This window comes from Lonchura striata, chromosome 4 (genome assembly GCF_046129695.1).
Source record: "Lonchura striata isolate bLonStr1 chromosome 4, bLonStr1.mat, whole genome shotgun sequence".
NCBI classification, from domain to species: domain Eukaryota; kingdom Metazoa; phylum Chordata; class Aves; order Passeriformes; family Estrildidae; genus Lonchura; species Lonchura striata.
The window spans coordinates 26,572,315-26,588,332 of record NC_134606.1 but is presented as its reverse complement, the minus strand read 5'-3'; the positions used below and the strand labels follow the sequence as shown (position 1 = coordinate 26,588,332).

Genomic DNA, 16,018 nt, shown 5'->3' with positions numbered 1-16,018 from the left:
GGACTTCTGGTAAAAACAGAAAGACTGTTTAGAAGTAGTCATCAAATATTATTTCCCTTGCTGAAATGAATGTTCCTCTTTGAAAACAAAAACATTGCCCTTTATGTTACCATCTGTTATACATTGTTAAAAACCTGCCATATTACATACCTCAAGGCACAATTCATGGATGATGCAAGTCTTTGTCCTGACCTGTTGCTGCAGCTGAAACTCCCAGTGATTGCAGCAAAGCTAAGATCAAGCCCATAGTGGAGAGGCCTCTAAAGTTCTCTATAACCTTTTCACTATAATTTAAAAAATTTAGCTTTGCATTTGTCTCCACTGAATGCTGTGTTCTGTTTTCCCTTCTACAGGCAGAGTCACCCCAGAACAGCTCAGCTCATACATTCAACTTTTCCGAAACAACCTCAAAGCTTTGGAGAACCACTGTGGTCTTCTACAGCTTGTGCTGGCCACAGTCCAGACTTTGAAACACCCCCAGACTTCCAAATGGGACAATTTCCTTGCCTTTGAGCGATTACTTCTGCAGGTACACATTCTGTTTAATGGTTTGATTTTCCACTGCATTCTGTAGGTTGTATTTGTTTATGAAGAAGTGCATTGGGATGTCTTGCTAAGGAGCTGTTCCTTATTACCAAATGGATAATAGGAATGGGAACCTACATATTTATTCTGTGTCTAAAAAATTAATTAAACAAAAGAGTAGGCATTAAAGGTGAAGCATATAAGTAATCTGAATTGGGTAAGAATTTTACATTTATATGAATTTTCAAGAAGATACAACTTCTGACATTGCCTAGGATTGTTGTATCATTGTCATCATTTTATGCTTCTTAAGGTAACATGCTGAATCAAATGCAGAGAGGAGTTTGTCACTATATAAGTGTAAAACTTGTGTAATTTTCTGAGTTGGAAATTCCATGCACCAAGAGAGTGAGGTTTCTCTTGTTCAAAACTGTCATCTACGCTCAGTTTTTCCCACCACCACATTTTTTATGGCATCCTGTTTGTGACTACAGTATTATTTACATACAATTTTCTATCACATTTGGATTGCTCTCAGGAAATTAAGAGTAAGTGATATTTTGAACTTTATCCTACTAACCTTTGGAGATGTACCAAACAAAGAAGGAGCTTTTTCTAAGAACCTAGTAAAGCTAATTTCTGCTGAAGTTCATAAAAAGCTTAAAATGTTTCTTCCTGTACTTTTTATTGTTTTAACCATCTTCTGAAACCCTAGCAAGAAGCATGCCTTGATGAGCAAACTCCTAATGAAGTTAATGAGTCAGCCTTAAATGAATGAAAACCAGATACCTCTGTAAAAATCAGGTGTCTAGAACAACCAACCAGTTTGATTCTCCTCATGATCTCTGGCATCAGGGTACAGTCCCTGGTCCTTCAAGAAAAATATGCCCATACTTCATAGTTTTGTAGTCAATGGCTTCCTGCAAGGTTTGGAAAGCAAAAAAACTGCAAAACTTAGATAGTAGCAAGCTCTTGTCTAAATTAATTTTTAAAATTATTGTCTCTTGGTGAGACTGAAATATTTTTGAGTATCATAGGCAACTTTCTTTCTCTATTTAAAAAAAATGAAAAATCCACACCTCAGGTACAAAACTCATTCTAGCCATTCTTTAGTTTTTCTGTAGAGGATGGGACTGACATTGTCCCCTTTTCTCTTCCACAGTGAGTCATGTCACATAGCTCTTCTCAGAGGCTGGCTAAGTTCCATCTTAAAACCAGTTCAGCTTTAGAATTAAAATAAAGCTGCAAGCTCAGCATAGTTTTCACAACAACAGACAGCTGTCTATATAAAAGCCATGCAGTAAATCAACAAGGAATGGGAAAACAGAGGTAAAGAACAACCAAACTATATATTTCATGAAATAGAAATGTTTAACAAGCACTCTCATGATCATAGGAGGCTTTGAATTATACCCTCTGCCTTCCACCCATCATATTAAGGTAAACTGTGCTAGCCAAAGCAAACTTTCTAGGCTAACATTTGTAACTGTTCCTTAAGCACATACTTGTTTTCAATATTTCAAACAACAGTTATTTTGAATTGTATAGACTCTATTTTGAAGACAAAATCTGACATGCATTATCTGCTCTGAGTGCATGGCCTGTCTTTGAGCTGTTGACAGGGGTTTGTAGGGAGAGCAGTGTTGAGACCCAGAAGACATTAGAGATATTTTTATTTTAAAAAATCAGCCAGGACATTACTTTGTGAATGGTTGGTACATAGCACACTGCACTAAATTTGGTGCTGTGGTATTTTGTTTCAGCAGTACTACTGAGAAATTCTTTAGCATGTTTGTTATATTTCATATAGTTTAAAATAATGAATCTTAAAGAATCCTCAATAACAAGTACCTGTTTTAACATGAAAGGAGTATTGTTTCTATTGTATATTGGAACAACATGGAAGACAACTGTTTGCAAAAGATGTACTGGGACTAATATTGTTAGATTCTGACAATGTAGGAGTTCTAGATTTTCTGCTGATGGATGCATGTCAGACTCCAGCTGATGCTAAAGGAGATAATGCAGTAAAAACAGTTGATGTTAGAATCTCAGATTTCCGAAAAAAAAAAAAAATCTGCACAGTGTTGGAATTTCTGTCATTACTGGATCTCTCTGATGGCTCTCATGAATCTCTGCTTAGTCTATTTCACACTTTTCAGAAAAAAGCTACATTGTTAATAAGAAACCTTTAGTCTAACTATTACACTAACCTTTTTGTTTTTTTCTTTTTCTCTCTACTCCTTGATTTACCCTTTTCAATTGCAAGTACTCAGTTCAAAAAATGGTCTGCTAGAGGTCAAAACAGCCTACTTCTACTATTTTGTCACAACTAAAATTTCTACATTTTTCAGACTTATGCTGGCTCATTAAGTTTTTTACATCTGCATCAAGTTTGTTTTGACTGAAAGTCTGCTAAAAGTATAGCTGCATACTTAGCATGGTGTTGTTCTCTCCTTAACTAGGATGGATGAATAGTTTGAGACTGCAATTGGATTTCAGTGGAATCATGGTGTTGGTCTCAAAGGAAAGAGGATCATGATATAAGAGTAATGCATCAAAAGGATTAATTTTGTTGATCACAAGTTTTCTCTGAGTTCTACTGCTCTACCTCTGCACATGATAGAGCTTTCAGTACTGAGGAGTTTTAAATATTGTGTAAATTTAAACATTTTGGCCTATTTACCAAGGAGGTATCCTACCCCATTGTATTTTTCTTCTCTTGAAATCCTCTTTCTGATTTTTCTCATTCTGACCATATGTAAAACTGATAAATGGGAAAGGGAACAGAGACCAAATGCTGCATCACACAGCCTGTAACTATCCAGTATTCCTCATGTGACTGCCTTGTTTTCCTGCAACTGAAGATTTAATATTTAGGGAGGTAACAAAGTAAGAAAGAGTGTTGCCACGCCATGCTTTTTAGTTATATTCCCTCTTCCTCTAAAATGTATGTCTTTATTGAAGGCTTATTAAGCAGTATGGGCCCATGAAATACAAAAACACAGGAGGAGCTCTCTCCAGACTAAACAAAATGTGACACTGTGAGAGAAAAAAACTTGCTGTTTTTAACATAGACTGTTCATATCTTTACTGAGCAGGGATTTCTGCCTCCAAATTCAATTTAAAAGTACCCAGCAGATAGTGTGAATAAGACCATAAATGTGCCCCAGGGGAAAGTGTTGCTCCTCTTTGAATAGCACTATTCTAAAATTGCTGATACAGTTGGGTACTGCCTCTTAGAATTTGCTGAATCCTTCTGGCATAACTTGTTCTCAAGATTTAAGAGTAAATTACTTGTCATACTGAGTAGAAGTCTATTTCATTAATATGCCCACCATTTAAATTCCAAGATTACAGTTTTTTTTAGTGACCCTTCCCAAAAGAGGAAGCTACCTTTCTTTTTTAGAATGAGGACAATTCTCTTCTTTTTTAAGATGTCTGGGGTAAACTTCCTTCTAAAACTGCAGATATACCAGCATTGCTGTCTTAGAATAGCTGGATTGACAAAAATAAGGGTATCTGAAAGATTATTAAATTAATTGTTATTATAGTGTTGGACAGGGAAATCTTGCTTCTTGAGATTGTTTGTGCCACAAAGTTTTTGTACCTGCTGTCCAACATTTCATAGTTTCCTGGGAAATTCGACAGCTTCAGTACTGATGTAAAAACCATGATGCCACTGTTAGATCTCAGAACTGTCAAAATTTTGTTTTGTGATGTTGATTAATGTCACATAATCTCAAGAGTAATTTGAATTAAATTCATAATAAAGAATTCTCTAAAAACCCACAAACCAACCAAATTCACAAAATCAATCCATAATCAAAAATTGTTAACACATTCTCAGTCTCATCCTTTAGATCAGTGGATATAACTACCTTTATGATGCCTATCTGACTTAAAGTCCTTTCAGCTACCGTAAAAAGGAATATTTTAGCAAAAGCAACTGGAATTTTTAGTCACTCCTGTTAGTAATACAAGTAGATCAAATACTTTGGTGGTGGAAGCTGTATACATAAAATTAGGTGGAGAGCTCTTGACAGTATAGTATTTTCATGTTTAAAATTCCAAGTACTAATTAGTACTAATTTGGTGCCGTAAAATTTATCAGAATACCGATTTTATTGTTGTCTTGGTGTCTTGTGTAGTCTTGGTGTCTTGTGTAACAGAAAGTATAAACATGTTTTTAAGGAAACAGAGACTTAATGCCAGATGTCATTCCAGTGTTTTTATTTTCCTTTTGGCAGAAAGTAGTTATGAGTTTAATCAATGACATCATTCTCTTATGAATATTAGTGTTCAAACTCAGAAAAAAAAAGAAGTGGAAAAATCTCAATCCTGCTGAGTATTTTATATTGTAGTTAATGTTTCAGCAGCAAGATCTAATAGTAGGGTGTTAGTAACCATGCCATCCTGTGCTGTGATTCTTTTCCATTTTTGCAAATGTAAGTTACACGACTCATTACTTGATCAAGGGTGACGTTATTATTTATTTGCACATAATAGGTTAGGCGTTCCTCACACATACATCCCTGCACAGAATCTTTTGCCAATAAATTTGGAAACTCTTAAGACAGCTTACAAATTTTCCCTGCCTAGAACACAATGTAGTTTTCAGGCTGCTCAGCTTTTCTACAGGATTCAGTAGTTACTAGGTAATATTTATTGACTCTAAACTGGTGTAAATCAAGAGCTTAAGCATGGGCTGCAGTCTGCTGAAGCAAGCAGTTTACTAGAAAGTGAGAAAATAGAAAAACTTTTGTAGTAATCGCTCTTGCTTGCAAGAATAATTCATAGGTCAGCTATTGAGAGACCTTCACTTCCACATAGACTAGATTAAGATCAGTGACATTCCTTGTTATTATTTATATTGCTTATTTATGTGTAATTTATAATTACAGCTCAGTGCAATAAATTATCTTTTTGGTGGTCTACAATGTTGATAAGTTAATCTCTTCAGATTAGATATTGCAACAGTATTTGGAAAGAAGACCCATAGTGTTAGCTGCCCACAGTTAGAGATTTTACATTTTAAAAATAAATATTGAAATTAGCTCAGTTACTTTTCAACATAAAGCTACATATGGAATGAATTGTCTTAGTGGGAGTCTTGCATGATACCATGGTGGTTGCAAAGGTCATCCTCTGGAATTTTGGATGAGATTGCAGTTTGGACACTGATACACATTCTGTCTTACCCAACTAAGCAATCAAATGTAATTTGTTGATGAAGTGAAAACAGTCATGTATCAATTACTTAAGCTTCCAAATTGTTTATTGTTAGTTCTTATTTAGCTGTCTGTTTGATAGACTTGCTGCATTTTCACTGTAGTCAATTCCATTACAAGTAAACCTGTTTGTATGTGTGTATATATATCTATATAAATTATTTCTTCTATATGTATATATAGAATTCTTATAGTTAAAATAATTTCCTGTATGTAGAATGCTCTTGATCAGACTACTTTGAAAGTACAAAATAAAATACAGGTAAGGATTGTTTTAACATTAAATAAATGCTTTGAGAGTAAACAGGAGCTGTCTTTATTGACAGTTTTTTATTCTGTTGAAAGAAAACTATTTGAAGTTTATCTAACTCTGGCTGACAAGAGGTTAAAATATTTTAAGTGTAGTTACCATATCATATGGGAATTAAGAATATCTTTCAGTATTCTTGTCAAATAAATATGTTTGCATTTGGTCTGAAAATTGCCAAGTATTGCCATTATGGCTCTCATTTAAAACACAAAGATGTCCTTCACTTGCTCTGTGAAGAGGCTAATATTTTGTATCCGGACAGAGGTCATCTAGAACCACTAAATGAAGAAATGGCTTTCTTAAGTGTACAAATGTCAACATCTGTAAAACTTTTAAAGCCCTGTGGGAAGAGGCTAAACATATTAATTCAATTGAAACTGTTAAATTAATGTTCTATGTACAAAACCAAAATACTTGTTGTAAAATAAAAGAATCCCAATGTATAAATTATTGTAATAGGAGCCAGCTTTTCACAGGGGAAAGCAGAAAACCACTATCACCCCCTCTAGACAAATGCACTTTCTTTTGTTAGAGGTTTAAGCAATTAATACCTTTCACTTGCCAGTGTTTTTAGCTAACATGTTGTGATTCCATGGCAGCTGCTATCTGGTTAAGCCATACTGAGGAGGGCTGCATTACTGTCAGTGTCATATGAACACTTGCTGCCAGTGAAACCCAGAGTCCTTCCCCAGTCCTGGGAATCCCTGTGCGGAGCTAGAGCCCTGCATGTCACTTGCCATTCTTTCTCCTCTGTGGCTTTTCTCCTTAAAATGTAACATTAACTCCTTACTTTCTGTAAGAGTTAATATTAACTGTGCCAAAAGGTGGGTGCCCTCAATCCCTGCCAGTATATGTAGAGGAGTAGTGAGGAGACACAGTATTAACAATATTGAATAAATAATAATTTATTCTTACACTGACAGTTGTGCTCCAAGAAGCAAAGCTTTTGTTGCATGTACTCCCAGTAAATCCTTTCTTTGCCCTACACATTGCTCCAGTGATAAGAGTTGCCTACTACCTGATTTTCTTTAGATGCAGGATCTGGTTTCCAGTGTCTGCTTCTTAAGGAGATTGGTACCACCCTCACAAACAAAAAAAATTGTCTTACTTTATGGTTTTGCTTGCACAGGACAGACTGAGTCATGCATGAAATGTGTTTTTAAAAGCACTTTTCCTACATGGAAATTGTCTCCAATAGACTGGACAAATGTCATGGCTTATTAACCTGCAGAAAAATGGCTTGCATTATTTTGGATCCAACAAAGTGGAGGAGTCAAGAACTCTTGGCCACAGCATCTTTTATATTGGAAGGCAGGGACTTGTAAGCAATGCCTTTTTAGATGTGGCTTCTGTGGTCACAGGTAAGCAGTGTAACACTGCAGATTCTTTTAGTTTATCTTTTTGCCTCTTAACCACAGAAATCCCATTAGCAATGCCCATTCATCAGTCTCCTGATGGACAAGTTAATCGTCAAGGTTTTGCTGAGTACTGAATCAAGTGTGTTTTTATGGTGTTAAGCCTCTGCTAATAAGCTCATCAATTTGATGTTAATTGAGTATTACTGGCAGGCAAAGTCATATGAATAGAGATGGGGAAGTAGACAACTCCATTTGTATTCTAGCATTTTATTTTGTATCAATTTAATTCATTATGCCACTCATAGTTATTTGATAAAAATACTTGTTTTTTGCTTTCATTAACAGTACTGTAGTCTTTGAGGAAATAAGCATTGCCTTATTTTTACAGCCCCTGTGTCCTCCCTCCAAACAGATGCTCTTGTAATAATAATGAAGTCAACACCACAAAGCACAGTGTATAGTGAGAGCTTTATTTATAGGAACTGCTTATCATTGTGTGTCTTAGCTCCAAGGCAGTAATCACCTATCAAATCTCTTATCTGCAAACCAGTTTGATAGTGCCCACACTGTATATGTGGGTCTGAGTGTGATTATATTAGTCTGTCAGTTTGGTTTTCCTTCCTTTGGAGGATATACTTGATTTCCTACAATCAACAGATTGTAGGAAATAATCAAGTGTATTATTTTGCCTTGCTACAGACTAGCAAGGCAAAAGCAGAGAAACAACACACTTGAAAACTAGTGAAAACTTTACTGTGGCAAAATTAACAGTGGGGCTGCCACTGTCTCCCCACCTTAATGAGTTATATTAACTTTCAACAGGCCCCCCATGCTTCATTGGATCAGATATTTCTAAGCACATGAAGCATGCATAGACATAGAGGTGCACTTACTTTCAGTAGGAAAACGTGTATATTCTTTAATTTGATTTTGCTTATTTGATGGAAAACAAGGTGGTGTTAATTTTCTGAGCTTGCAGGCCAGCTGAGATCAGGGTGGTCTAGGACTTAACTCTTTTCTGACTTAAGATTTTGTCTTTTATGTGGTGAAGTGGAACTGGCAGTGTGTTGGAGAACTCACAGAACTGTTGTTTTCAGTGAAAACCCCACCCCCAAAGGAAGCTACACAGAGAGACACTAGTACATAACAAGCTGATTGTGGCTCAGTCCAGCTGTGAAGCCATGGTAGATTTTTGTTCATTATAAATTATAATCAATTTTTTATAGATGTATAGACCTGTGTGCTATTGTTTGCTCATTCCCAGCAAAGAAGGCAGGTTCAGCTCTCCTTCTCTAGGTTAGAAAAGCAAGCCATGTTTGAAAGCAGCATGCTGATTTGGCCAGCAAAATACTAGTGGAATTTTACCTTTGCAGTAGATAATGAAGAATAATTTTTAAAATCAAATCTGTACTTTCCAGTACTTATTGCCAGGCAATGTTTTGGAGTTGACTGGTTAGGTCTACTTAAAACAGAGTTGTTGCTCTAACTCTTCCCTCTTAGAGAGATGTAGAATATTAGAATTTAATCAAAGAGATTACTACTGTATCTGCTCTCCCACAGGTTTGTGTAACAAACAAACGACTCAACCAACTAGGTGTTTCCACACATTCCTGAGTTTTCTTGGGAAATTAAGAGAGATTTTCCTCTAGGGGTTGTCTTTCTTTAGGTTTTATCCATTTCACATTTCTTCAGCTAAGTTATCTTACATTACCATGAAGTTTCTTTAAGGACTCTCAGTCTAAAAAGATGCCTCTTTAGAAGCCTCCCTATTTTACCCCATGGCACCATATTTGAGCAGAAGAGCATTAAAGTCAGCATACCATTGACCTTGAAAAACTGGATTTATGCTCAAAGCTGCCCGCTGACTGTGGTGTTCCTGGCTTGGTGCAGAGCAGTGTGAGGGCTGACACACTGGTGTAATAACACTGCTTGATTCTCATTTGGATCCCACCTTCCCCCAAAAAACAGAAGGAAATATTTGCTCCATACCTAGAAATTACTTGCATTTCCTTATTCTGAAGCTTCTGTAGCATTGTAGTTTCTGTGTTTACTCTTTTGTGTATTTAATAAGAATACTTTGTTAAATAAAAATGTGTTAGGCATAGGAGAAAAAATTAAATTTCCTTCTGGATGTCCCCCCTGCACCACCTCATCCCAGATTGTTTTCCTTTGTGTGCCTTTAAAACAAATAGCATATGGTTCTGTGAGTGTTCCTGTAATTTAAAGTAGTGGTGTTGCCTGCAGAAATGAAGGGTACTTCATTTCATAAAACTTGTATGGTATTTTCTAATGAAATATGACAGCCCATTTGTGCAGCTGTGTCTAATAAGGCATGAATACATTTAACTGCTGTTTACGTCCTCACACTGTTTGTTTGAAGTACAGAAATGCTGTACAGTCACATTAAGTAATTCAGTATAGAAATCTAACTTGGACTGACTATTGATGGGAAGTATTTCATGATCTTGTAGCAGGTTAAAACATATGGTTGTAGTTACAATAAATAAATTACTTGGTCCATAAACCATTGCCATTCAGCACAACTGTCAGGTTGATGTAGGTTTATTCTTCAGGAAAATAAAATGTAGATAACAGATAAGTAATAAATTATAATCTGAGTCTCTGGGGAAGGGAAAAGTTTCAAATTCTTTTTAATGAGGGCACTTGGAAGAGAAGAGGAAAAGGTAATGTGCCAGAGATGAGAAGCTCTCCAAACATGACTTAATTCTATTCATCAGTTTTCCTTCTAGTATTTCTTCCCTACCCATCCTCAAGTCTAGGGAAATGAAACAGCTACTAAGCCATAGGCAGCAGAGGATTCAGTAGTTTTGTAGTTGCATCTAATTTACCCTTGCATAGTACTGTTGCCTGTTCTGAAAGGAGCAGAAATGTTTTTCTCTGATAAAAAATAAGGAACATTTTCTTTCCGTTTTTAAAAATTGTCTCTGGCTTTATCTGAATTTCTTAACCCAGTATTCTTCTGCAACACAGAAACAGAGATAGGACAGTTGAATTTGGGAAGATGTAGATACTGTATTGTAACTATTAATAGCTGTAGATATTAAATGTATCTGTTCAGAATGTTTTCCAGTAACAGTATCAGAGTGTGGGTAACATAAAGGATCCCTGAAGAAGACTAACACAGATCCTCAACTGCCTTTTTATTAACATATATTTTAATTATGACTTTGGTGTTCCTGGTGACCAGGCTCTCACTGGCATTATTTTTTTACATTCTGTTTGGTTTTGAAAGTATATTTTAAAAAATTATTTAGTCTTACATCTATTTTAACAGATATGGTTATGAAAAAATTCTGCAAGTCTCTTATGTCACAAACAATGAATATTTAAAAAGCTTAAGTTCTTGGTATCATGTAACACTACTTAAAGTTCATTATCTCTATTGCACAGTAGCCTAATCTGGGCATAATTCTTCTGATTGTATATGATCATAGGAATATATTTTAAAATATATGTTCTTGTACAAAAAAAAAAAAAAAAAAAAAAAAAAAAAAAAAAAAGAAAAAAAATGGTGGAAATCTCTCTTGGCTTTCTCACATAATTAGATTATTCTGCTTCCATCTGTATAGGTGTTTCCTCAGACTATAAGTGTATTTTCTGACCAGGTTATTTAATTTCTGGAATTCCGCAAAAAAATACTCAATGCTCAAGGCTTCAATACACAACACTCAAGTACCCTGAATTTCACAGTTCTGGAGAGCCTCTGGAACAATTCAGTTAGCACCTTCTGTGTCCCCATATCTACTGCTTACCCAAGCTTGTCTTGGTGAGACCTTGGCTTTTGCCATAGATGTTGGAAATTTATGTTTTTTCCCTGTCCTGTGGAAGACAAAGCTGTTTGAGAAGCTACCTACTGTTGGAGAGAAATGGTTCACTGCATCTTCTCATTGCATCTACAGAGATGACAGTAGATGCGCAAGGACACACGGTGCTGCTGCTGCAAGGGAGTGTTTTTCAGGTTTGGCTTTCTCTACATGCTGGTTTAGTTTCATCTGCTTCTTCACTGCAGAGAAGGGGTTGAATATACTGGAGACATATGTGCCCACATTTAATTTGTAGGGGTCTGACTGCAAGGATTGGCAACAAATGTATAGATTGGGAAGCCACCACATATTTTAGGGGAATTCTGTTGACAGCTTACAAAAATTCAGTGTTTTGCTTTGGGTTCTGATTTCATCCAATTTTTAAGCTACATGGAATGAATATTTTTCTCTTTATGAATTCACCCATGTAAGACTATCGGTTTCAAACATCAGCATCTGCAGATGGTTTTGTTGCTTCTGTAATATTAATTGTTTCCTAGCCTATCACTGTGTACATATGTGTTGTATCCATAGCCTGAGCAAGATCTTCAGAAATGATCACTAGCAGAAACTGAATTGTTTCTTTAATACCTGATGGATAAACTTAGAGTAGTAAAGATAAGCATGGAGTGGTGTAGCTCTTCTCATTATGTTTCCCTTCTCTAAGTCAAAAGGAGAGACACAGTTTTAAGACATCACTAAAGCACTCCTGCCTGGCACTAGTTTTCTTATCCTTTTTCTACATGTGTTGTTCATAGGAGTTTTATTTTCACAAAATACAAAGAGGCAGAGGAAAGCTTTCAATCTTTTAAAATACTTTAAATCTAAATTTTAATTGTTTTCAGTAAGTAATGGCACAGGAATAGAGTTTCTTTATGTAAAAATACAAAAGCTAGATGCTATCTCACACAGCGAGAAACATATTTTAAGCAGATGGGCTTTCAAATAAGGATGGAAACAGCAACTGACCAGGTGCCCAGTTTTTCTGTCCTGAAGAACTAAAAATAATTTACATATTTTTGTTTTCAAAACATTTGCATGTCATCTTGGTGTGATTACTGGCACATGTTGTATTGATTCAACTTTATTGTCACATTATTCTTTCACATTCAAGGGTCACATGTGCTCCACATCTGGTGAACATTGAAAAGTCTTTTGAAAAGCATCACCATGTTTTTGTTCTTAGAAATGCTTATGACAAATATCAATCTTGCATCTGCTTCTGCTATTGGTTGCAAACAGGATGCACTAGGCTGTGCCTACTGTCCAGTTACAAAACCACCAATGATAACATAATACATTTCCTGTTAGCTGAAATGATTAACTGCTTGGCTATTGGTCCTTGTTCCTTGCACTAGAATGACTGATAAGAATTAACTTTTTTATAGTTATTCATGCTAAAATATAGTCTTGCTTTTGAGGACAGCATGCTTTAAAAACTGCTAGCATAATATTCAATGTCGAAAGTCTCCAAGAAACTACTACTTAAATCATTCTCAAAAATGAATGTTTTCCGACAGATCTGCTGGTGCAGTTCTGGTTTGGTACACTGCTCAGTGCATTTTGTAGTGTGATTGCATGACTGTTTAGAACACTTCATGACAATGATGTCGCATTCATCATGAACATCTGATAGTGTGAAGTATGCTCATTGTGAACTCCATCTGTTTAGAATATACATTTCCCTGTACCAAAATGGTTGTATGCAAAGAAGATTGCAGTGTGCTTTTCGCACATTGTTTATTATGTAGGGCAAAGTTAGACATCATGATTAGCATCTTCTTGCATTTCCCCCTTAGGTGCATATTATATAAAATCTCATTTGGAGATACCTAAACCCAGACTCAAACCTGAAACATGTTTAGTTGGGCTTAGAATGAAGGAGAAAATATTCTCTTGACTGAATAGTGACCTTCATTTCTCTTTTGGGACTTGACTTCTGACACAGAGCGAAGGCCAAAATAAAACCCAGACTGAGTTAGGGCCCTGACTTAAACCTGCTTTTAATTAAGCCTTGTAAAGAAGCTTTTCTGCTAAAACTCTCAGGTTGAAGAGTTCATGCAAAAAAACCTCCCTGTGCCTTACGAACAGCCAAAGTGGGGACATTCAAAATTACAGTTTTGAATAGTTTAATTCAGAAAAAATGCAAGTGAGAAAGTCCATAATAGTTATTTAATGCAATTTTTTTCAGATCACTCCTTCTCCAGTTATTTTCTTTTTTCATCGTTCTGTGTGTTTCAGTTAAAACTTAATGCTTCTACAAGATGCTTTGATATGAACAAATATGAAAATGAAATTGTTTTGGTTTCCTTTTTTCCTAATTGCACATAAATCTGGTCCAGTTCAGCTGGACGCAGTTACAGCGCATTAGACATGTAATACACATTTCAAATCAGAATCCTTGTGCCAAGGCAAAGGTCAAAGTAATTTTCTTGTTTGTTTGTTTTTAAAGGGATTAAATAAATGTAGTTTTACCACAAGGAAACTGACAGCGTCGATTGCTTACTTATGGCTTTGAAGTCCACATTTTAACGGGAGAGGACAATCCTGTCTGGATCAGTAGCAGGGATAATTTCAGAAGCAAAGGCTGTGTGTTTTCTGTGCAAAATGATGCCCTTTGTGCAAGACGTCTGCTAGATCACTTACACTATCAGCCCCAGACAAGAGCTTATACCACATTAAAATAAAGCTGTGGCTTCAGTGACAGGCTGTAAACAAAAGGGGTGGGATACAGTTAATGGCAGCAGTGTAGTGCTAAAGAAAAATAAATAATTCCCTTTTACTTGCAACTGGCAAATGCCCAAATGCTGAAACATCATCAATCATCCTTGATGACTAGATGAGATCATAAACCGAATGAGGAAAAATAAACTTGAATTTAACTTAAATTGTAATTGGCACAGTAAAAATTAACTTTCACCCTAAAAAATGTTTTCTTCTTCCAAAACATTTCTAATTGCCGCCCTTTCCAGCTTTTCCCCACCCATTGCAGAAGTTCCAAGTACTCCTCGCTATTGGTAATGTCAACCTTCCATGTCTGTTTCAGCACATGCTTTTAGTTTTTTTTGTTGAGAAGCAAGCTGCTTTTGCATTTCTTCCAAAAAAAAATCTTAAGTGTAGTCTTCATATAAATACTGAACATCATGTTATTCATAACCTCATAATTCACCAGTCTACCAGCTGAATAATATAGCAGGCATAGAAGACTGAGAAGCAAAGGATATTATACAGACCAGGAGAGTCATTCTGATAAAAATCTGTTGGGGAAAAACTTCCTGAGAAAACTACACTGAGTTTCTTTTTCAGTTCTTCACACATTACAGTTTATTATGAACAAAATACACACTCTAGGGAACAGTTATGTAGTGTTAGGAAAATTGACTTGATATTTTAATTTTTACAGCTGTTTGTGTTTTGCAGTATGATTTTTTTAAAAAGTGTCTATATCGTATCCCTGGCGAGAGTTGTTTGTTCTTCACAAGTGCATAGCTTTAAATATAAAAGTTAAGTTCTGGAAAGTTTGAGATCTGGTATTGAAATAATACTAAAATTCCACCAATAGTATGAAGTCCTGACATTGTGAAGTCAGCTTTGAAGCTGTCAGACTACAACATTATTTAAAAGATAAAGCAGTGTATCACAAATATTTCAGTCAGGCAATGATCATTACTGATTATTTGAAAAACATCCAGTGTGACTGGAAGAACTGATTTGATTTTGACTGATTTTAATAAGCAATAAGGAAGGAAATGTTGTAGTTTTAGACCATTGGTTTAAAGGCAGTGTTACATCCTAGCTATTCATGGCACATACCAAGTAAATTGAGAATATCAGTCTTGTTCTTAGGGGGTCTAATTGATGCCAAATTGGCAGAGATTGAGTAGTATGGGAGCACAGGCTACCCCCTAACCTCCTGAGCTTTTGCATATTTACTTTATCAGTTGTGTAGATAAGGTCTTTTGCTTCACCATGCTGTCAATCTGGTCTTTGCTCTAAGATGAAAACATTGAATTTAATTATGTTGCATAGGCTTGGGTCAGCCCTCCCCTATGATATCAGATGTCTAAAGGGAACCTCTGATGGCAATTAGTGTGTATTGCTTGTGAGTGTTGGGAACAAACTATGTGAGCAATCTTTTCAATAGATACACTGAGAGATTGATTTTTTTCCTTCTTAATTAAAAAAAAAAAAAGCATAAATGCTGACTTAGAATAGCTCTGACTATGTTGTGTTAAAATGGTGGATCAGTCATGCTGTTTCTTTATTTGCATAATAAGATCTGGGGGGAAATCTATTCTAGACTGAGTTGAATTTCTGCCAGCATATGATGATGCCATGTTATTTTATGTGGAGAGAACTGTAAGCTGAGAACTTGTGATTTTGGAGGAATGTCTTTCAAAGGCTCGCAGCTCATTGCAGCTTGGAGGGATGCAGCTAAAATAGTATTTTAGCATTTTTTTTCTCCTGTTATACATGTCAGGTTTTTTGTCTGTGTTGGCAGGAGGCTCAGTTTGTGGACAGATGTTTATCCTTTTGTACGTGATCATGTTCATGTAATCATTCTCGCCAGAAAGTGTAAACATAAGTACAGAAGGTTTTGAGACACCCAGAGTAGCTTTTGTGGATGTGGAAGATTTAATAGTAGTCAGTAGGGAGTCTCAGTGGCCAGTGTAGGAGCACTTGCATGTGAGAACTGTGGGCAGTTCTGTGCTGTTGTCAGGAGAGGGAAACATGACTGCCATGCACTAGGGACACATGGCCCTTCTAGGG

General features: G+C 36.0%; 1 protein-coding gene across 1 annotated transcript in view; it reads left to right on the top strand.

Annotated features, from left to right (window-relative positions):
• The window catches only part of SCFD2 (sec1 family domain containing 2), a 189,024-nt gene that overhangs the window by 48,514 nt on the left and 124,492 nt on the right, over nt 1–16,018 (top strand). The window contains exon 4 of the mRNA XM_021555815.2: nt 354–529. Within this exon, the coding sequence (XP_021411490.2) occupies nt 354–529 (176 nt within the window). The remainder of the gene's footprint in view (nt 1–353; nt 530–16,018) is intronic.